Source organism: Eutrigla gurnardus (genome assembly GCF_963514095.1).
Source record: "Eutrigla gurnardus genome assembly, chromosome: 13".
Classification (NCBI taxonomy): Eukaryota; Metazoa; Chordata; class Actinopteri; order Perciformes; family Triglidae; genus Eutrigla; species Eutrigla gurnardus.
This window is the reverse complement of record NC_139936.1, coordinates 13,845,212-13,868,760: the sequence shown is the minus strand read 5'-3', so window position 1 is coordinate 13,868,760 and position 23,549 is coordinate 13,845,212. Positions and strand designations below refer to the sequence as shown.

Sequence of the window (23,549 nt, the reverse complement as noted above, 5' to 3'; positions counted from 1 at the left end):
CAAAGAGAAGGCTGGAGCAGACAGAAACCATCAATCAGGTCTTGGCAGCTTGCTAGTCTGGGTCCAGCAGGGGATGGAAACATGGGTGCAGCAGAAGAAACCTGGGCATAAAGCAAGCTCACAGCTGGAACACCCACCTGTAGAAACCCACAAACAAACAGACCCTCCAGAGAGCATGCAAAAGGTTTCCCCAGTTAAGAATGCACCCACAACACTGTGTGTAAACTTTATTCCTCGTTCTGTATGCATGACTTGTGCAGATAAAGGGAGTGCTTCGTGTGCAGCTCAGGCTTTTTGCTTTCCGCTGTGACAAATCCACAAAGTTGACACACCATGGCGGGACAGAGCTCAGGGACTGACTGGTCAGACAGCACAGGAAGTAAACAATCAACTTAAGCTGTCACCACTTTTTGAGCAGCCTCGCCTCGACACTTTTCATTTTTTTGTCATTTTTCTTACAAAAATCATTGTTTTTTAAGACTACAACAACACTCTATAGACAATACATACGGTAATCCATAATATTTGACTCCTTTGATTAGTTAGGTATTTCAATATATCTTAAATTATACATTGTTTTCAGTACAATATAATGATTTTCTTCTTCTTTTTTTTTAAACCACCAGGATGTGAGCTAATGTCCCCCCGTTTGTTTTCATCCCCTCAAGTCTGACGGAGCTTCATCACCGTTTTTTCACGTTATTCAGGTGAGAAAGTGTCACCGAGCAACATTAGTAATACTTGATATACTTGAGTGTAACATGGAAATTGTGCTCCTGGTTGCAGCATTATAGTTTGGCAGCACATGCACAGACTACAGCATATAGCATTTTTTTTTCCTCTTTTTTAATTAGTATTTCACCTCCTTCCTTCCTGTTTCTTCTGTCTTTTTGTCACAAACATCCTGAAACTCCAGATTCCCCCCCAAAAAGAAGTTGACTGACGAGATCGACCGCTCTGACCCGGCGAAAGGATTTGTTGCTGCGGGGGGATGGAGATTTCATTGAGTGTCTCTTGGTTTGGTGATGTATCCCTCAAAGGCTTTAGAGGCCACACACACACATTCACACACATTTACGCACACACACACACATGCACACACATACACACCCTCAGAAACAAGTGTTCTTAATCCGTACAGTTAACACCTTGTACCTGTTGTGAGAGGACAAACAAAAACTATTGCACAGTAACCGTCTTTCTAATCAGAGCATGAGACAGTTGTGAAATGAAATGTTTGAGTCTGTTTTTATGCCACCTCCTCAAAGTACATAAGGCCGTAGCAGTGCTTTAGGAGGGAGGGAGGAGGGGGGGGGGCACATGTACGGCCCCTCTAATCCAAGTCTCTTTCTCATCAGTGCTGAATCTCTAGGGAAAGAACATAAGAAGGACTGCTCTATGGTTAATAAAGTCTATATGTAACAGCGACGGGACAGAGTGATGCGTTGTCGCCATAATGTTATCTTCTGTAATGTTAATGTCTCAAGTGACTTCATGCTGTGTAGATCAGTGATGTACTTATAGTCCAAGTGGAAAAGAGAGAAAGGGGAGGGTCGAACGCTCTCGCAAGAGCCGTGTGTGTGTGTGTGTGTGTGTGTGTGTGTGTGTGTGTGTGTGTGTGTGTGTGTGTGTGTGTGGAGAAAGTAGAGGGATTCTATTGCAGTTTGAACGGAGTCTCGTTGGGAATGAAGGCCCAGTATGAGTTTCAGGTGTTGACCCGAGAGCAGTACAGTTCGGGGGGGGGGGGGTCGTAGAGGGGTCGGGCCTCTACATGTTGTTGAAGCCGTAAGCGGGCTGAGCAGGGAAGCCCACCGGGGCGGCGGGAGGGGCAGCAGCGTTGGCGGCGGGGTAGCCGTAGCCTGGGTATGGCGGCTGGGGAGCCACTGGAGCCGGAGAGGCGGGCAACATCAGCTGCTGGCCTGATCACACAAACACACACACACACAGGGTTACACACTAACACACACAACTGGTTCTGTTACAGGTTAGTGCACATTGCTACACCGTCATTTGTTCAACCATCTCTTTTCACCAAAATGGATGTCTTTGCTGTTAGCTTATCACTTCATGGAAGTTAAACATCCGTCAATACTGTTATTGGTGATGTAAAATTAACCCTATCTTTCGGTAACCAGAGGTGTGATTTCATTTGTGCTAAAAATGGTATTAATGAAGAAAATGATGCTGCTGGTTTCATCACAAACAGGTGTCTTTGTTAATTATGGGTAAACATGGCGGGAAGGAAGGCACTGTTGCCTGTGAACCTACCGAACACTATCGGCTGAGGCTCCGTCACCTCCTCTTCGGTTTTCCTTTGACTGTCTGCCTCCTCCAGTTTGTCCACCTGACGGCCGCAAAGAAAAGTGAACAGATCAGACGTGTATCGCTCCATCGATCCCTCAATCTAAGCTTCCTGCTGGACACCTACAATAAACGGATCACATGTAGTGATCACAGTGTGTTAGTTCTATTTTAATTACAATGTATCTGATGTACTACAATAGACCCTAAAACTAAACGCTTCAGGTGTAAGACTTCAATAAATGTGATTAAAATGGTAGATTTATTAAAAGCCACTTCTGAAAGGCTAAACTCCACATAGTAGTTGGCAGTGCAGCTAAGGATACCTGAGAGAAGATGCCATGCAGGTCTGCTGAGAAATTCTAGAACAGCTTCAGGTACAAATGTTACAACAATCAACGGGCCCATTCACTCCAATCCCCCCCCCAAAAAATGTATGCTGAAACATGAGATCAAAATACAAAAAATTACCTTTTTGTTTCCAATAAAAGCTGTTGACAGCAAAGTCTGTTGTATTTATCCATTATATCTGTGTGAGCACTGCTTTCTGAGATTGTGAAATGACGACAACAACAACAAAAAACTCGTTTTTGTAAGGTTTTGGGGGGATTTGTGTGAGCCGACCCTTTTATGAGTACAATTAAAGTGGGATTCTAGGTTAAAGAAATATAACACTGTCTATTAAGTGGATGCTACACATGCCTATATGCTAATGCCACATTTCCAGCCACTCACAGTAAAACAGTCTCATATCAACAAATGTCAACCGCAGTCTTCCGCATGCATCGTGTGAGCAGGGTCGTCCTGAAAGAGTTTCACTGAGTGCACTTCACTCTGCTAGGCTTTCATTTCAGGCTTCATATTAGAAGCTCACATGTTAAATCCTTGGCAGTATTTCAGTATTCTGATATTTACGTCGAATTTCTGTGAGGTCATACCTGTTTTTTATATTTATATTATATTTTTAGAGAGAGAGAGAGAGAAATGGTTAAACAGCCCTTTTTTGTATACAACAACAAAACATACAGGATTCATCTAACAGACATGGATGTGATTGAAGTATACATAACAAGACTTTATTTGGCTCTGCTGCCTGTTGATTGCCAGACGTCAAATCAGTTTTCAACTACTGCAAAGTAAAAAGAAGTTGGTGTTACACTTCCTGAGCGACTTATCTGCTGGATCCAACCACAACCAATGTCTCTTGAAAGTGTCTGATCAGCGGAAACAAACTGAGCCCTTCACTGATCTAACTGATCTGAAGCTTAAAGTTGTTAAAGTTAGAAACATGGGGATGCATCTAACAAGTCCAGAGTGGCTTTGGAGAGCATCCGTCAGGTGGAGGGGAAACAAATCACTGTTACTTATATTATACTGTATTGTACCAAAACATCAATCTTGTGATTTTATATTAGCACAACTGAAATAGTCAGGATTCTTTGTTTTAAAGCCACTTAACACAAGATGCAGCCCCAAGAGAGAGAGAGTTAGAGGGTGAGACGTTTCTGTTAGGCCAGGACAGACTAACCCTGAAGAACAAGAGGGTGCGCAGGCTTTGGCTCCAGCCGTCAACACAGTGTTTAAATCTTAGGGGCTCTCAACCGGTCCAGGACTTCTTCTTTAGACCACATTATACCTCCCGGATACAGTGAAAATCAGTTACAGGTCTATAGAAAGAACACGTGGAAAGACTTACATCCACCCCTGGTAATAGATGCTACTTCAGATTGCAATAAGCTATGTTGCCTGTTGCTTTTTCATTTTTGCATCAATCGCCAGTGGACCGGTGCTGTTGCAGTTTTTCATATTTTTATGAATTTGTTTCTGCTTCACTGCTGTAAGCTTTTATTAGAAAAATGTAAGTCCAGTCCTGCCAACAAGACTATGAGCTTCCATGGGAAGATCATTTACAAATAAACTGCAGTCAGTGGATTCAAAATGCACTTAAAACACGTTGTTGTTGGAAGTGGAACAAAAGCCTGCACAAACCACGACAGCTCTCCAAGACCAGAGCTAGTTAGGCTGTACTCAGTCTACAAGTCCATGCTAGGTTCCTACACCAGAAACCTACGAGTTGGGTTACAACGACAAAAAACACTTAAGAGAAATAAAAAAGTGGGCCAGAGACCGTCACCTTCGCTGCAAACTCATCAACCTGGAAAAGAACCCAAAGAGATGACCTCGAGTGACCTCACATGTCTACAGGTCAACATTTTAGCCCAGTGTCCCGCTTCATTAAGAAAGCCACATGTAAACTAAGATTCCTTGTATGACCTGTCCACCTCTCACCTTCTACAGGATGTGAAATAATCTATGAAAAATAAACCCATTTAAGAAAACAGTGAAAATGCACAATTTTAAACTTGTTTCCTCTATAAAAAAAAAAACACAATTATTAATCCTACTTTGACATATAATCTGAAATGTTTATTAAAAACAACTTCTCTGTATTGTCCCCCAGTGGACTCACCTTTGCCAGGTACTCTCTCATGACCTGGATGAAGTACGGCATGGCAAAGTCCACGATGTTGTGTCTCCAGGCCAGTTCCAGCACCACGTCGGGGTGCAGCAGGTCATAGGAGGCAAACAGGCAGGCGGCGAAGCACTCCTTCTTGCCCTCCTCCAGGAACCACTGGAGCAGAGTCTCCGCCAGCTCGGCCTCCTTAGACTCCGCGGCGTAGAGCATGGCATCCTGGGAAAGACGGAAAACCAGATCATTATTAAAGCCTTCAGGTGAATTTTAGTCATCTGAGCATTTCTGTGTAGAGATGCAGTTAGTCGGTCCATGTATGTATTTCTGCAGAATAAACAATCATACAGCGCCATCTACAGGAACACAGAGGTACATGTAAGAGCTGGTTTCTTTTCTCACCTTGTAGAGCTTGTCCTTCTTGCAGAGCTCTACGCTCTGTCTCCAGCGGTTGTTGCCCTTGTAAAGGTACGCAGCGATACGCCTGAACTCAATCAGTTCATGTTTCTCTAACCTTTGCGCCAGGCCAATGGTGTCAAAGTTGTCATAGGCGTCGATGGATGCTCTCAGGCCCTGTGGATGACGCACAGAATGAAAAAATATTAGAAAAGGGAAATAACAGTGTGGACTGCCTCTTTGAAGAAGAGCGTATTATTGTGTCCACGTTCCATCGGCAACGTCAGAGACAGAATGGCTGAGAGACCTGGTAGTCCTCCTCATCCGTCAGCAGGTTGTTGAGGGCTTCGTTGACAGACTTGTTGTTGTGACTCTGGACAGACCTCAGGTAAGGCTTGACCAACTTCAGCTGGTTCACCTGGAGCGAAAAACAAGCCAAATCACGTCAACCCCGTTTGTCGCTGCACGCATTCAGAAGGTTAGGTTCACCTCGCCGCTGGTTACCTTGCTGAAAAAGTTGACGGCTCGGCTGTGGTCCAACCGTGGAGACAGAATGGTCAACAGGTCATTCAGTAACAGGGGTTTGTATTCCAGGTAGAAGGAAAGAGATTTATAGTACAACTCCACATTGGCAACCTGAGGAGAGATAATGATGCATTTAAAGATCACAATAGGGGTTTGAAAAGGAAGCCAAAACGGTTCAGTCACAAATGCTTGTTTACCTTGGCGATAATGTCCTTGAACGGCCCTTCTTTCCATGCAGCTGTCGGATGGGACATCATCGTGATGGCGGCGTTGTCAAACTCCTCGTATTTATCGTAAAGGAAAACCAGCTCTGCCCATAAATGAGACTGCTCTGCTGCACGGAGGACCTGGTAAACACGGAAAACAGAGGTGGAACTGAAGCTCTCAGTCATGACAGTCAAATGTTGTGGTGATGCGTTCAGGAGTCAGAAAAACAGCTTTCATTGTATCAAAATACAACATGATCAATATGTTCTGGGGGGATTGTAAACAGGAGATTTCACACATTTGTTTGGGACTGCCTAAAATTTAAATCATAGTGGGAAGGGATTGATACAGAAATGTTTGTTGCCATTTTGAACATTGATTCATGACTAGATCTATTGTTTTATTCTACAGGAGCAACCCCAGATTGAGCTATGGAAAAGAGAAAGGCCTGTTTATTTACTCAAAACCTCCTCCATCCAAACTACATCAATGGCAAACAATGTAAAAGAAAAATTACAGAAAGACTCCATGTAAACACGAACATGCTTTTAAACCAATGGGCTCCTTTAATTACTTATTTTATCAATCAACAAAATTAATTCCAACAAGCTGAGGTATATTTACAAATGCAGGGACTATATTTATAACTATTTTTTTTTTTAAATCTAGCAGCGAGAATTATTTGAAAGACTTAAACTATACAGACAGAATTGTTTCTGAAAAACACACACACACACAGACACAGACACACTCACACACACACACACCTTTGGGATGTTGACTCTGGACCAGAAGAGTTCCAGGTGCTCCCTCATCTTCTGAGGTTTGAACTTGGAGTAGAGGATGGCGAGCTCGGTGAACATGCCCATGTGGGCCCGCTCCAGACCCAGTGCAGCCTCCAGCAGGGCGATGAGTTCCTCAAAATACCCGCGGTCTTGATAGTAGCTGATCAGGTCCTCAAGCTCATCGGCGTGGATCACTATGTGAAGGCCACAGATTTGGGCCAACCGAAACTCCTCACCATCCACGCACGCAAAGCACACCTGGTGATCAGAGATACTTATTATTATACATACTGAAATGATATTACTGACATTTCTCATCCGTATTCTGATGAATGAAAATCTAGAACTGTACGAGATGGTAAAACATTTAATGTTTAATGTAATGTGTTTTTTTTACAGTTGCGGTTCACCCCAAAATGAAAAAATACATATATATTTTCCCTTTTAACCGTAGTGCTGTTTACCCAATCTAGATTCATTTTGGAGTCAATTGCCTTGTTTAGGAGATACATCCCATTTTTATTTCAACCACAGTCCCTACAGCTGCTGACAACAAGATCTGTTGATTACCTTGATTAACCGGGTCATGATTTCTGGAAATTGACATGGCTGTTGATTTTTTTTGGCACTTTGAGCACCACAAGCCAAATGTCATCTTGTCCCATTATATTGGAGAGAAGGAAGTCATCTCTACGGCTGACATCTCCAAAACAAGGCAAAAATAGCACTACAGTAAGAGGAAACATGTTTTTTTTTATTTGGGGTGAACTGTCCCTTTAAAACTGCAAAACTATGGAGCAACATTTTTATCACAGTACGAGATAAAAATGTATCCTTGAAAATGCATTTTGGCGTTTTAGAAAGACTGATAAAAAGAAAGAATGATGGAAAAGATGAATCCCCAGTCAGGCCAGTTGAACGGAGGCTAAAAGCTGCTTTTGTTACCTCCTTCCACGTCCGTGTGCTGTTGGCTTTCCTGCCGCTGTCCACAGCCGCTTGGTACTCTCCGAGGTGGACGAGTGTCGATGCGAGGCGAGCGAAGTTAGACACGTTGTTGTACAACAGCTTGGCCGCTTCATACATCCCCTCATCGTAACATCGATCACCCACCTGGCGACGGACACGGAGACGTTAGCAGAGAGATAAACAGTTAGTAGAGTGACAAAGTAAAGTGACAAAATGTTCTGCAACATGGTCCTCTTGACGCCACAGCTGGGAAGCTTTTCTTACCTGCTGTATGTGGGCATTGTTGGGCCCACTGACAAACTCTTCCAACTCAGCCAGGCGGTTCGTTTTAGCCAAAGCAAAGATCAGCTCCGTCTCCACGTACGACTCCCTCGCTTTCTTTCGAGCCATCTGGAGGAATTTAACCAAGTCCTCCCAGTTATCTGCAAAACACGGCACCTTAAAGATCAACTCACAGGAGAGAGGCCGTTGATGTGAGCTGCTGTGTGTGTGTGTAGAAACAGCTGTGCTGAGAAAGCAACGGCTCACTGTTCTTGCTGGCTGCGTTGACCACCTCCATGTACGCTGACGGGTCGACGGCTTTGATGTACGAGTCGATGGCTTCCTTGACCAGGTCTCTTTGCAGCTGAGCTCTGGCTAACTGGCTCCACACCGCAGGCTCATTGCAGCGCTCAGCAAACTCGTAGGCTCGATCCAGATTCCCTATGTGCTCTATCAAGACCTGGAGACACGAGGAAAGAGCTGCACATGATCCGACATACAGGTACTTGCAATGAGATACGAAACCCGCAACATCAACTGACAGTACAGATTGTTGTTCTTCCATATCCCAGTGACGGACTCTTTTCATTTTACCTGTATGGCTGAGGTGTTGACGTCAAACTTCTTAAAAATGGCAAATGCTTCTTCAAATAGCTCGTTGCTGATGGCGATATTAGCAATGTCTGGAGCGTCGTAGTTGTCTAGCCGGTTGATGTACTCCATCACGCGGGTGCGGTCGGCCTTGATGGCCGTCAAAATAAGCAGGTTCTGGAGGTTTCTGAGAAAATACCCGGGACAGAGGGGATCATTAAAAAAAAAGATGAAAAGCAAACGTGGTTCAATCATTACGATGCCTACAAGCTGCGAGTCTGCCGTACCTGTGTTCACTGAAGACGGAGTTATCAAGGACAATCTTCTCCAGCAGTTCAATCAGCTCGTTGGGCAGGTCAGCAGTCATGAAGGCCTTGACTGTAACGGACACCTCCTCTGGGTCCTGGGTCTCCGACAGCGCCGTCTGCACCACCTGGGATGGAACGCAAAAATTAAATGGTGGGAATAACGTCACTGCATCACATCGGGAGAGAAACCGGAAAAAAGCCAACCTGGTCGATGAGTTGTCTTCTAAATGGGTTGTTTTCTTCCAACACGTTTGCCCAAAGCTCCGGATCTTTCCGTCGCACCAGGTAACGAGCCTCACTCTTGAATAAAGAGTTCTCGTTGCACACCTTCGAAAGGAAAAGACGTAAAGTGATTTAAAGGTGTAACCAAGTGAGAATTAGTAAATGGTGGTCCTTAGTGATCCACACACCTTGATGAGGTCTAGGTCACACTGTCCTCTCTCATAAGCCACGCAGGCCAGGTGGGGGTCTCTCTTCTCGCAGTATTTTCCCACCACGGCGCTGTCGTAGAACGGGTTCTCCTTCAGGAAGCGTTCGGGGGTGTTGTTGCTGTCGATGTAGATCTTGGCTAGGGCATTGTGGGTAGCCGGCTCCTCGCATCCATCGTGGATACGGGACTCCAGCCATGACAGAAGAAGTTTTAACCTGAGGAGATAATGGGGAAAAAATGCATCAATATTTGGTGCTCTCTAAACCTAAATCACATCCGGGTCCATATCTCACTGTTACTGTAGTGCAGTACACAGACGCAACACTAGGTGGAAGTGTTGTGCATTCGGCAGTGTCATGGTATACTGGAAATATTCACGTTATCATTAATATTCACTTTCTAATACAGAATTGTAACTGCAGTGAAAATAGCTTCATGATGAGCATCACTGAGGTATTTGTGTAAAAGACAAGCCTCCAGACAGAATCCACATTAGAGACACCTTGGGTGCTAACATGAAAATATATATACCGTATATATACACACCGGTTTCTGTAGTGCAGAAAGCGTACACTAAGAGCCACTATATTATTTCCTTATCTGCATATTTCAGACACTTCTGTTTGTCTTTCGCTTTACATATCACTGCATTCCATGATCTATGGAAATCACACACTGTAAGAAATGTATATCTCTGCAAGCATTGTGCTTCTATTTCTGTTGATCATCTCAATCTTCTGTGACTTGAAGGTCATGCTATGAAGCAGTTCATAAAGACCACAAACTACTAGTAACCTACAGAGATAATGATGATGACGGTGATGATGATACTTTTGCAATAGGTGCCAAGTCACTTTGACGCAGAAGTATTAATCAGAGCCTGCATCCAGTGAGACAAGCGTTTGGTCTTACCTGTTCCTCTTCTCCACCTCCTCCACCAGCTCATCGGTGGAAAACTGCCCTTTGACCACCATGATCAGGTTCTTGATGACATCCTCAGCACAGTCGACATCCAACAGACCGCCGATCACCACCGGTAAACGACTGGGGTTCACCTGCACACACATGCGGCAAATTGTAAATAGAGATGTCTGCATGCAGCCCGGATCAGGCTGTTGTGTCACTCAATATGCATAAAGTCTTAGCGGTGGTCTGGATCTTACTTTCTGTACATAGATTTCAATGTATTTCTGTAGATTGTTGCGGTAGAGGTAGAGCACCAGGTCATGGACGAAGTCAAAGCGATCACACACAATGATGAGAGGAAGCTGGTCCGTTAACTTGGCCTCCTACGAATGGAAGACATATACAATTTAAACTCTATCAAAAGGAGTATTACTTCACAAAATTGCAAAAAAAAAAAAAAAATTTAAATCATTAACACTCTTTTTTACCTTGAGGAAGTTTTTGACCCTCTCTGGGTCGTAGCAGTTGCTCTCTCTACAGATCCTCTCCACTTCTTTGATCTGGCCCGTTTTGCAGGCTGCCTGGATGTACTTAAAGTGAACGTCAGGCTCCTGGCTGAAATTCACAATCGACCCGAGGAAGTAAAACAAGCCTTGAATAGAGATGGCAGGTGGGGAGAAAAAGGACAAAGTCAGCGCGGTCTTTGATAACTCAAAGCTTCCATTTAAACACACTCTCTTGCTTTAATTTAACAGGACCCAGAACCCCCACCCATGCGTGACACCTACCCTCATAACTCTTGAAGGACTCAAAAAGCTCCACTAACGCCTGAGTGCCCAGCTGCTCGTGATACTTAGACGCTACCTGGACACACAGCTGCAGGTTCTGCCTGATGTTGGCCGACAACATGGCCCTTAAACATTCCAACGAGTCTTCTACTGATAAAGAGCCAAAGAAGTTCACCAGCCACTAAGAGTCACATAAAGGGGAACAAAAGGAAACGGGGAGAAAGTGAGACGACAGGAATAGGTAGGGAGTCAAAGGGCTGCTCCTGAGAGAGTTCCATTCACAGGCGTGACTGAACATCCACAGGCGTACCTCAGGGTTGAGCAGATGTGTGTGCACCACGGCTCGTTTGATATCGTACAGGTCGGTGTAGTGTTCCAGAGCTCTCTGCAGCAAGCCCGCCTTCTCACACAGCTGGGCAACGTGGGCACGGTCATAGTGGGTGAACATCTGGTTCCCCAGGATTGCATCTGCTACCTAAGTTCACGCACACATGAACGCACAATGTCGTCGTTACCGTTTTCCCAAAAAGGTGAAGTTGCTTTTTGCGACCACGACAGTAATTTCAGCGTAGCTCGCTCACCTGGGGGGCATGCATGAGGTTCATCTCAAGCAGACGTGTCTGCAAGTGTCCTTCCGGCGGGCGGTTGTTCTTTAGAGCATCGAGCAGGAAGGAAGTGCACTGCTGGATCAGGTTGCCCTCCATAAACACATCTACGATCTACCACGGGGGCAAGAGAGGGTAAACAGGGAAATGAGAAGAAAGAACAAAGTCAGGGGGAAAAATGTGAATTTTGAATTCCTCACATCTGTGAACCGTGATTTGGGTTAGCACGCAGGGGATGATTACAGTTGCACACTATATAGAACCACAGGCCCGGTAGCCAGATGTTTCAGCTTTTCCTATTTAACAACATCTGTGGAGGCCACAGCTGAAAATGGGCGGGTGAAGTAACTTTGAGACGCATCAAATGTCACCAAGTTCTCCGATTGAGATTTGGACTGAGCAGAGCGATGATGTGGCTTTAAGGAGGGAGGAGGAAGGGGGGGGGGGGGGGGTTACTGACTCAGTGGATTCCTGGCATTGCTGGCACATCTGGAATAACACAAATGGAGGCTGCCATACAGGGCACTTTGTGTGTGTGTGTGTGTGTGTGTGTGTGTGTGTGTGTGTGTGTGTGTGTGTCTGTGTGTTAGGACATTGCGGGTGAGGCATCATTTGTGGCAGCGTGTGCGTTACCTGGTTGATGTTGGCCAGCGGCTCCTCATCCTGGACCAGCATCTGGGCAAACTGCAGTCCCTGGTCTGGATTGACCCGCATCACGTTTCTCAGCAGAAACACCCAGTCCGGGGTGTAGCCCACCTACAAAAGCACCGTTGGACGGACAGGATGAAACAAATGCAATTCTCAAATCAGAAATGATGAATTCACACTAAGACACCGAGTATTATAGTCTGTACTCATATTTACACCTAATAGTGGTTCTTTCACATGCATTTTGAATTCTACAAATAAAATAAATATGTTTCCAATGCATAATTAAATAAGGGGTCACTTGAGCTCTTTTTACCTTTTTGGCATACAGCACTATCTTCTGGAACTGGCCGGTCTCAGCGAAGCACTGGATGACCTTGCTGGGGACATTAGCTCTGAGGTACACACTCAGAGCGAGGGTGGGGTCGGACGCCTTCACCAGGTCTCCCAGCTCCTCTGAGCACTCCAGCTACAACACATACACCATCACAGGCACCAACAGTTAAATGATCATCGTGCTTAGAGCAGCAGTTCTAGCTTATTTTATGTCCTCCGTTCCCACCTTGTCCTCCTTCAACCATTTCTCCAGCAGTTGCTTGCGGCCCTGCTGCAGGACCGGCCTGCACAACTCCAGAGACTCAAACTTGTTGAGCTGGCCCTGGTCCAACAGAATACCAAAGTACTGCAAAAGTGGAGACGCCTGACCTGGCTGGGCCGGGACACTCTGAAACTTACGGATGGTCTCTGCTGTCCGCAGGATACCCTGAGTGGAGGAAGGACAGTGAAGAATATTTACCATCAACCTTTGGGCTTTTACTTTTTTTTTTTTGGTTGTTTTTTTTAAATCATCAACAGATGTGGACACAGGTGTACCTTGGGCGCCGAAGCAGCAACCTTTGCGGCCTCTGAATAACTTCCCTGAGCAAACAGAGTGTTGAACTTCCTGGCGAAAACCTCCTCAGCACCGGCGAGGTTTGACCTCACCGCCATCCTCAAGGCTAGATCAGGGTTCTGCAGGACGTTGGTGGCATAGTTTACAATGTTTTCCTCCTCAACACACACCGACAACACCTGGGAAGCAGAGAATAGACATATAAATACTCTGTCGACCAGTTCTCATACAGGAAACGTGCTCCGTGAGGCCAGAATAACAATGATTTAATATTGACTGGTAGTTTCTCACCTGTCCCTTCTTGTTGACCCCGATAATTCCCGAGGTGGCTTCATGAGGGGCGGTCACAAAGATGGTCTCTGCACTGATTCGGTTCATGTAGATGCACACTCCAGACTCCAGGTCATACAGGTGAATGTAACCGTACTTTGTGATTAAATATATTACGCCGTGCTTATTACCAATCTGGGGAGAATGATCAGAGATTTTATTAGCAGTCACTCTAAGCCTACCATAAAAAATAAAAACAAATTAGTAGCCACGGTCTTTCCTTACCTGCATAGCCACAGGAAAGTCTGTCTGGGCCTCTGGAGGGAAGAACACATCCACTGCTTTCTTGGCAAAAGGCTGGTTTCCTGCAGCCGGCTGACCAACTTCAATGATGTGCAACTGGAAGAAGAAGGCCCACACAATGAAATGACTACAGGAAATCAAATATAGACACAAAGAGGGGAGTCAATACAAACTTGATGCCAACATCTAGGAGCTATTTTGGTGAGCAAAAGCCGTGAATCATAAAAGGTTGTTTCTACTTTAATCTTAACTGTTGTGTTTGGCTCAGAGACTAAATAGGCCATGATAGCATCGTGAGTGAAATCTTTTGTGTACAGTCTGGGGAGCCCTCACCTTTCCTCCAGCCTGTGAGCGCACAGCAAAACAGAAGAGGGTGGAGGGTTTGGCATTTCCCTCCACTTTGAACTCCCCGAAGGCAGCGGCGTGGCCCTCGATTGGCTGGGACACTTTCCTGTCAACAGAATACAGCTGCATCGCCCCAACCACGCGGTTTTGCTGAAGGGCAAAGAGAGGAAACGAGTTATTGTTTACCAACTATAACAAGAAGCATTCAAGTCATTGGCACTTCGAGGGACAGTTGGGAATCTGTTCGGGCCCTTCCTGCTTGAGTTATGTCACGTTTCAGTATAGGCTGATTCACACCTATGTTCTTCTGCCACACAGCTGCTGACCCTGTTTGAACAGGCTGAACTGATGGTTTTTCAATAAAGCTGTTATCCACATCCACACTGTGATGTGAAACTGACATTCCTGCATTTATTCAATCTGGAAAGAGATTTCCGAGGTATGATTTTGGGTGTGAATTTGCACGCTGTAGAGAGAGAGAGAGAGTGATAAATCATGCCTATTCCGCACTTCTACAGCATGAGGCATGAGTATACATGCCCACGTGTTTTCATACCTGTGCAGAAATCCCGATAAGCAGTAGCCATTTCTGCTGCTCGTCAGTTCTGTAGTTGATGATCTGACATCCTGCCAGACTGGCGTGCCGATCGAATACTTTGGTAGGTTGGGAATCCCCCTCCATGCTCCAGTGGAAGACAGCCGTATCCGTCACCAAGGCGACCGTGTTTACCGATATCCACTTCCAGAACATGACCTCCTCCACCATAGTGTGAGCCTTCACCTTACTCTTCATCTCAATGTTGAAGATCTGCAACGTCTTGGCAGCTGAGGGGGGGTAAAGAAACCAAATATATATATATATATTTTCTGCAATTTATTTTGGTGTTTTTTTTTTTTACTGTTCAATCAAGCTCATTCTGTTCACCCAAAATACAAAAAATAGCACATTTACCCTCCTATGTCTTGCGTTATGCAGCTACACAGAGGTGTCGTTAAGGTGTCTGTCTCTAACATTTATGCTGCCATTTCAATACAATTTAAAAAATGTCAATTTGTGGAGCTTACAGCCTTGAGAAAGTATTAAAGAAAACAATTAAAGAAACAATGTAACTGTTGCTCTGACCCCCATTTTAACAAGTTTGAATGGAAATACTAAAACATGGAGTATTTTTTTATGTAATTATTCAGTGTTTAGAGCACCACAAACACAATTCCCTTTACGTCCACTGTAACTCTAACAGAGAAATCTCACACAAACAAGTGAGGTAATGGATGATTCACACAGGCGTGCAAAGACACACACGGTGACCCAGCACTTTTCAGTGAGTGGCATCTTTGCATGTACCACACATACGCTCCACCAGCAGACAACAAGTCATGCTAACTCGTGTAAACTTATGACAAGAGGAAGATGAGATGACGACGAAGTAGAAGCCATTTCTAAACAGTCGCCTGTCGTGTGAATGGTCAGCGGTCAAAATAGCTCTGCGTAATTGAGAGGGGTATGTGGGAAGCTTTTATGAGAGAGACATGGCCACTGTATCATCGCGACCCGAGTGCCAGACAGGTAGAGAGAAAGTAAGCAACTCACCGTCTGAGAAAGGACAGAAAGCAAGGGAGAAAAAACAAAAGTGTCAATCAGGTAAGAATGAGAAGACAAAGATAGACCAGAGGGGGAAAGGGCAAACGGGGGCATATAATCCTCATTACAGGCAAACCATCCTAATCAGCGCTTGTGTCTGTGCTCTGAGGGCTGAAATCAGTGGCAGAAAATCCATTTGTGCAACCAATTTAGTACATTCAGGCAATAGAAGTGAGTGCACTCTAGATATACAGCATTGACAGAGCATCAGTCATCAAAGTACCCACAGCAATACTAGTAGATGGCTAAATCTGTTAGAACTAGAGAAATAAACAGTACAGATGCAACGCCGACGTCATCCTGGGAATTTAAACCGACAAGTATAAAGCCTACATGTGTCATCGGTGCATCTCACCCACACACGCTCTTACCTTTCAGGGCGATGACTTTGCTGGCTGGGTTCATGATGGCACTGTCAGCAGAGATGGGCCTCCTGATCGGGTTGGTGGGGTCCGACATGTCCACGATCACCACCTGGTTCTGCTCTCCCACCTTCTCTCTGATGCAGATGAACTTGTCCGACTCCATGGTCAGGTAGCTGAACCCAATGTTGGCTGGGTTCACGCCCATGTTCTGCAACTGCAAATATTATTATATATTATATTAATATAACCTGGATGGGTAACGTAACTACAACAATATTGAGCATCTAAAAGCAGTATGAGGTTAAATAACTATTATATAATAATAAAAATACATTTTATTTTCATAGCGCTTTTCAAAACTCAAAGACGCTTGAATGTAGTTGTAAGTAGATAAAAATATATTTTGAAAGTTGATTCATGTATTTGTCGACAATTATGCCTTAATAAGAGATACATATATTACATGTACCATATATTTAAACTGTCTTTAATGCTTTTAGGTTGTAGAAAGTCCTGTTTACCAATAGATGTTATTTTACTGAAAGGGTAGAAAGAGACAAAGATCTCTCTGAGCAACAGCTGAATAAGAATAGAATCGTTGGAAAAGATGAGCTGGTTATTTGACTCATAGATGTAATGGTGGTTGAATCAAAACATGTTAAATGAAAAAATAAACATATTATAGTGAGCCAACAGTTTCCTTTATTTGGACTAAAAGTAAAACAGCTCTAAATGGAAAAATCCAACTTCAGAGAGTTTTAAGACCACTGAAGGAGTCAGGCCTCCATCACGACAAGAAAAACATGCAGTGGGAAAACAAATATGGCATCAGCTGACATTTGAGGGGGGGAATGGACCAAAACAGTGTTTCAGTTAAAATAGCAGCAGGTCTGCCCTGATTTTCCAGAGATATTCTTAAATGTTGTTTTCCAGACATGAGGTCTGGTGGTACGTGGAGCCAGGGAACAAGCGTGGGCACACGGCGGACAACAGGACGTTAGCTCAACACAGCCTTATTTTACGCTCTTATTATAGCTGCTAATAATCTCCAGAATTTAAAAGTATTTTTAGAACTATGTTCGATGATGAATGTTTTTTTGTTTTTTTTAACTTGTACCCCCGTTAGCCATCATCACATCTAAGTTATACCAGCCAAAGCCTCTGATTAAAACCTGACACCGCACTTAATCGTCTGTGTGAGCAGCCAGCTGTAAGGGAACTTAATTACCACAAGTTTATTCAGCCAAAACCAGTCTGAGACGGCATTAAACGAAACGGAGCATAGATTTGAGTCTTTTAAATAAAGCACCATGAGCGAATCCCAATGATTTATGCAGCACATTTACTTTTCTAACGAGAAGAAGTCGTCCCCAGATGCGACAACACACGGCAGCTGAGCTGATGTCAGTTTCTGCCGCGTCGAACCTCAGCAGAACTAACAAACGTGAAACACTCCACTTTGGTTAGCGGCTGCTGAACAGAGGAATTACTGTGCGCTGTCAAACTGACTATGAACCCAGAGGACAGACCGGAGCACTCTCTCTCTCTGATGACTGAACTGACGGCATTATGCGGTCTGAGGCGAGCGGAAAGGAATCCTTACGATCATCACAAGGACTGTACTATCTCAAAGTCGGCTGGCGGAGCAGGACAACAAGTCACGACAGCTGAGCCGTTCAAAGCATGCCGTCGACACAACAGGAAGGACGTGACAACATCATCATCGTCATCATCAGTCGGGGGGTTGACAGAGGGGTCACGGTGAAAGAAGCTGTTTCCTAGCCAGAGGCGTTTGTTAATTAATCAACATTTTTTGCTAGATAGCTCCAATGTCATCGTTTCTAAACGCTCAACTGAAGCATACTGCAGGGGCAAGATCTCATCGCTTCATTGTTCTACAAACTGCTTTCCAAATGAATGAGCCTGGTGAAAATAGTCGTTTTCTTCTCTGTGCCTCCGGCTTATAAAATGTGAAGAATTCCTGTTTTATTATAATTTTCATTTGAATGTGCTTGGCATTTGGATTACTGGTCCAACAGAATTAACTTTTTGTGCTCTGGGAAACTATGTTAGGCATTTTTCACTTATTTCTGACTTTTTCTATAAATATTTGACAGATTAATGACTGACAAGAATAATAGTTAGTTGCACATTTTTGTGGTTTTATATATGATTCTGGATACATAAGTCATGTTAGGATACAGCTGAATAACAACTGTACAGCTGGTTTCTGTGGAGTTATGGGGGACGTACAAGATAAAGGCTTCTTGAGAAGGCCACGGAGAAGACCTGAGGGAGGACTGGAGCCATATGCTGCATCTCCTCAGGACTGCCAAAACTATCTCTGGGCGGACAGGGGAGGGGAGGGAAACCACAATAAAGATAGTGGGGGAGAAGATAAGGATGGAAGTGAAGGGAGGAGCCCAGCATCGTGCTAAGAACGAAGGGAGAAGGGAGAGAGGAGTGAAGGAGTGAACCAGTGTGACGGAGAGAAGTCAGAGTGATACATGTGCCTTTCATAAGCTGCAAAGAAGGAGGGATGCCAGTGTCTATACCGTGCAGTTCCAGTAACACAGGCCTTTGGCAATCTCCAACTCAGGGTGGGGCCACTGACTCACCGGAAGAAACACCCCCGCCCCCCTTCTTAGTAGAACATTCCAGACTAAAATCACACTTCAGCCACAACCTCCTGTCTCAAGTAAAACATCTTCACGCACACAAGATTCCTAGAAGTCCTCTTCCCTCAAACAGCTGAGATTAACTAATCGCCGAAAAAAATATCACAATAACAACGGCAGCAGGACAAATCGCTGACGGCATTTGGTGAGTCATAACCCGGGTGGACGCAATGCTGAGGTACCGACACGTCGCGTCAGCAGCTGAGGGTTTCGGGTTCATGGGGAGATTACACAAGCACAATTAAAAGCGAGGCATGCAGCAAAAAGATGGGGAAGCGTTGCTACTTCATACTTTCTTACACAAGCGGTAGATACGCGTTAGGTATGTAGCCTATTGGGCAGATATAATATCCTCACAGCAGCTCTGATCAATCTTCTACATCGCTTTGCGGCGTCTTTCAGCTCATTGTTTTGGTGTTCTGGGCCGCAACTTTACCGCTTCAGGTCCCTCTCTAACCAGCTCTCTAAATAAGTTCTAGCCCACAAGAATAAACAGGTTCAGACAGACTAGCTGATGAACACAATAGAGCATTTAGTAGCTAAAGAGCTAGATATTACCCTCAGGCAAACAGAGCTAAAGGGAGAGAAAATATTGGACCATCAGTGCAAAAAACCCAACTCCATGTTGATTATTAAGAACTAAGGACTTAACCACGTGTAATTGCAAAGGTGATAATAAGTCAGTGTTGTGTTGACAGATTGTTTTAACTGCCCCCCAGTGGCCAAAAAAAAAACAGTAAGGCGTTAGACTCTTGGTGGGATTTAATCTTGTGCTCTGGGATATTATTAATAATGGACATTTTCTAGACAAAACAATGAATCCATTGATCTAGAAAATAATACTTCATGAAAACAACCAGTGCAGTCCAGTTGTCGCAGGTTTAACAGAGTGTGACTACATTCACTCTGCAGAGGACACACAATGTGCGTGTTGTTTGTGTCAGTGCTCTTTCAATGCATTCACCATTCAACATTTGGTGACTGAACACAGACGCTCATCCTCATCCCCGCCAGCCGCTGCTGCGGTCACAGATGTGTCCTGTTAAAGGCCGCTCCGTCATCCGGCTTCCTCTCCTGATGTGATTTGCCGGACTTGAACAGGGCCTGCTTAACTCATCTGCTTATCACATCCGTTTGACGTGGTGCCATCGTCTCATCAACGCAGACACGGCAGCACACCAGGGTGCTCTGAACAGCCGCCGAACGGCAGGCCGGACTCTCCTAACCCAACCAGACAGGACAACGTTCGAGCTGCAAGACGTTTTTCTGTTGCACTTCAAATCGATGCTACGCTACGTAGGCTGCTGCACTGACTAACAGCAGCAGCAGCAGAGCCACAGAAGCTGGCAAATACCTCACTTTAGCACTTTCATAATTCAGCAGACTATTCTGTGCCCCTGTCTTCCCTCATCTTCATGCCATCTTGCCAACGTCTGGAGGCCACAGCCCACATTTGGCTCCACACATCCACGGGGGGCTAGTCCATTTGGTCAATTCATGTCACACCATGACACACTCATACACAGCCTGGACCTTGGATAATAAATCACAGCAATGCAAACAAGCAAGGAAGAGTAATGATGGAGAGAGCACACAGTTGAGAGCTATTTGCTACTGATGTGGAGTGAGAACCTGTATACTATTGAATCTATAGCTAAAATAATCGCTCTATGATTCAGGCTTCATTCCTGACGTCTGCATTAAACAGTATAGAACTCCTTTTGGTGCATTTGCTCTTTATCTCATGCTGCCCGCTGGCTGAACAGGCTAGTACCTCATCATGTAGCTAGGTCCACGTTATTAACCAGACTGCAGACACAGAGCCGTAAATACCAGGCCAAGAAAAAAAAAAGCTAAACAACTTGAGGCCCAAAGTCCTGGGTTTGCAAATTCCAAGCATTTTTCACTCTGCTGGAGCCACCTAGATTCACAGAGGGATACGACTGGGGCAGAGCTGGGATTTCACGGTAGAGGTGGAACGTAAAGCGCTCTGCTGCTTATCACCGTCTCAAGGCTCTTATTTGGAGACGTGTAAAGGGCAAAGGTATGTGCTGTCGGGAGCGATTTAAACTAATAACCCAGATAGTGTAAGGTTCTGCATTGCCCCTCCATCATGGAGCAGCAGTGGAGCGGGCCCGTTGGTGAGGAGAGGAGCCTGGTAGCCCCGAGCTATCTTGGCAACAGTTTTTTTGGAGGATAAAGGATCTTTGGCTGACAAAAGTGGGGCTACCGGCCAGAGGAAGGGAGCAGAGAGAGGGGGTGGGGTTGTGTATGTGTGTGTGGGGGGGGGCTATGTGCTTTTTTTTTTTCTTCTAGTGAAAGGCCATTTCACTGCCTGCTGTTACCATAACAACGGTCTACAGACAGGGGAGGAGGAGGGGTGCGTCACAAACTTTCTCTTTTGGCTGCAAAGCACCAAGCACTGCTACGGGACGACGATTCCCAAAGACTCTGACCAAACATTAAAATACGGGGGCCACATGGTGGAAATAGTTCCTCCACTGACAACCAAATCAGTGGCTGTTTGTTTGACTTTATGTCACAGATAGTAAAAGAGGTATTTTGTGTATGCCTGTGTTTTTTCCACCAAGAGTCAGCCAACCAAAGTCTCCAGGGCTCATGTTGATGCTGATCATTTTGAAGTTGCACAGATGCTCCTCTGGCAAGGAAACACCAACCAGTAGAGCAGGGAGACGCATCAAATCAATATGACATAGATGCTGTAATATGACACTAGATTTCACATGGGGTTGGGGTTATTACAATATCAAGACATCGCTGGGAGCATGTATTTTAAATGGCAGCATGACAGCTGAGTGCCGTGCTGTCTAAAAACACCCCATGTTGTCATTACACTATCGACACATCATGGTGCTTTCGTCAGTAACGCCCAGCATCTGCAGAGACACCGCTGTTGTTGAAGGTTACAAAGTGGTGAGCATGACAACATGGTGGCCACAAAGCTGGGGCGCGAGTGCCATTCAGGTCACAGGCACAATGTTTCCCCCCAACAGCTGAGCGCAGTTGTCCGCAACACAGAGTGCTAAGACGCCGCAGTTCGCGTCGACGCGGGCTGAAAAATGACAGCGGCGGCGGGGCTTTTTTTTTTCACTTGAAGGGGAGAAAACTGCGGCGTATTCACACGCGCGCGCATAAACACACGCGCGCGCACACACCGGTCCGCATTGGAGCTGCTGTATACAATCCGACTGGTCAATTTTTACAAGTCATCATCTGCCCGGCAGGAGAAAAACTAGGCCTGTAGCTATATCGAGCGCCACCCCGCAGCCCGATTTCAGAGTCCATTTAAATGCGACATGTGCCGTGCGTGCGCGCGCGGACCTACATGGGCGAGGAGCTGCGCCAAAAAAAAAGCTGAAACTGAAATTGTTTTTTTTTTTTATCCGGGCTTTTCTCCGTCCGCTTACCTGCAGATGTTCCTGAAATCGTATCGGCAGTATCTGAGCCATTTTCGGAGGATTTCTTGCTGCAGAGTCCGCGAGGAAGGAAAGGGGAAGGGGACAGCAGGAGGAACGGAGGTGATCTTGTTCCGTTTGTGCCCTAAATGTCCCCCAAAAAGTCTAAAATGATGGGGCAGCGGTAGGTAGTCTGGGGCGGCTTTCGTTGGTATCACACGAATCCAGTGACTGCTCCCATTCAGTAGCCCCCCTCCACCCCCCTACGCCGGTCCTGAATCAAAAACTCCGCGCCTCCGCTAAGAAAACTAGTCCACTTTAACTACTACAGGCGTGTGAACCAGTTCTTCCGAGAGCAAGTAATGATACGGGGCTTTCTTAAAAACCCACGCTGTGCTATCGGAAGTGATGACTTCTCATAAGCTCCTCGTGTAGTGGATTTCCCCCCCTCAGAGCTGTCAATACAAGCGGTCGAATGTGCAGTGTGTACCCCTCCGCCGCAGCCCCTTCCCCCTTCCTTCCTTCCTCCCTTCCTCCCTTCATTCCTTCCTTCCTTCCTTCCCACCAACTTCGACCAGGGCTCGTGACAAGCGTCCAACATTTGCATGATTTCTTGAGGATCGCAAACATACTCATCTTTCCAGAAAAGCGTGTTGTTGCAGAAAGAACTGTTGACTTTTATAAATCTTACATTATCTCTTCTATTCTCATCACCATCATCATCATCATCACTGTTCACCATTAAAACAAAAGTAAGTTAAATTCACATTATTCTTGTCATGCATTACACTTAATTGACTATTTATACAAACTTGTCTTGTACAATGTTAAATGCATATAATAAGACTGTAGAAATAGTTGTTTTTTTATGAGGCATAAAAATCCAGTGTTTAAAAGTCCACATGCTTGGACCTGTCAGCTGTCTGTGGTTGGTCTGACGAATACTTCCATTCAAAACCAACAAAGGCCTTTATGCTAGAGATGTGAGTCAGTGATACATGCATATGAAAAGCTGCTGTTCCAAAGAATCTGAATAACACAACTTCCTCAATGTGGTGACGTTTTGTATGGGAGGACAGACTAAGGTGCTGTAGACATTTATGCTCACCCTGGAGCTATTGTTCCTGTCGATACAGAGAGAGTAACATGTTAAGAATAAAGACCTGCTGTATTTATGGGAGATTTGGATCTGTTAAGTCCTGTTATTTAAATATAACAGTAGAAATAGTTCTCATGATATTGTACTTTATTAATTCTCTTCTTTAAGACATCCATCATGTAATTGAAATGTCTAGCTCCCTAGCTGGGAGCTTTTGCCTTCCACCATATCTCTCTCTCCCTCTCTCTCCCTCTCTCTCCCCCCCTCTCTCTCACTCTATCTCTCTCTCTCGGTCTCTCTCTGTCCATTTCCTGTCATCCATTTACTTGCACTACCCAATAAAGGCAAACAT

At 45.0% G+C, this 23,549-nt stretch overlaps 1 protein-coding gene across 2 annotated transcripts; it reads right to left on the bottom strand.

Moving 5' to 3' along the window:
• Window positions 1-212: 212 nt before the first annotated feature.
• On the bottom strand, window positions 213-22,401 carry cltcl1 (clathrin, heavy chain-like 1). Of its 2 annotated transcripts, XM_084025384.1 has the most exons (32): window positions 22,111-22,401; window positions 16,011-16,218; window positions 14,554-14,822; window positions 13,986-14,147; window positions 13,635-13,748; window positions 13,371-13,544; window positions 13,061-13,258; window positions 12,750-12,950; window positions 12,504-12,656; window positions 12,173-12,295; window positions 11,516-11,653; window positions 11,245-11,409; window positions 10,935-11,115; window positions 10,635-10,798; window positions 10,404-10,529; window positions 10,153-10,295; window positions 9,221-9,455; window positions 9,015-9,137; window positions 8,790-8,935; window positions 8,506-8,689; window positions 8,179-8,371; window positions 7,915-8,072; window positions 7,630-7,794; window positions 6,667-6,942; window positions 5,890-6,039; window positions 5,672-5,803; window positions 5,475-5,585; window positions 5,174-5,344; window positions 4,772-4,993; window positions 4,430-4,456; window positions 2,269-2,344; window positions 213-1,919 (listed from the first exon to the last, which is right to left on the bottom strand). In XM_084025384.1, exons 1-32 carry the CDS (start codon window positions 22,150-22,152, stop codon window positions 1,768-1,770), a joined length of 5,082 nt encoding a protein of 1,693 aa, XP_083881510.1. In that variant the 5' UTR covers window positions 22,153-22,401; the 3' UTR covers window positions 213-1,767. The 2 variants fall into 2 exon arrangements, with proteins under 2 accessions (XP_083881510.1, XP_083881511.1); XM_084025385.1 differs by lacking the exon at window positions 4,430-4,456 and having other exon boundaries at window positions 22,111-22,400.
• Between the last annotated feature and the right edge of the window lie 1,148 nt (window positions 22,402-23,549).

What these genes read in the sequence shown, in the direction of transcription:
- cltcl1 (XM_084025384.1), bottom strand. Translation starts at nt 22,152, where the DNA reads ATGGCTCAGATACTGCCGATACGATTTCAGGAACATCTGCAG. An exon ending in GCTCACAGGCTGGAGGAAAG is followed by an intron (nt 13,749 to 13,985) that starts GTGAGGGCTCCC and finishes TTCTTCTTCCAG; the next exon opens with TTGCACATCATTGAAGTTGG. An exon ending in CCGTCAACTTTTTCAGCAAG is followed by an intron (nt 5,586 to 5,671) that starts GTAACCAGCGGC and finishes TTTTCGCTCCAG; the next exon opens with GTGAACCAGCTGAAGTTGGT.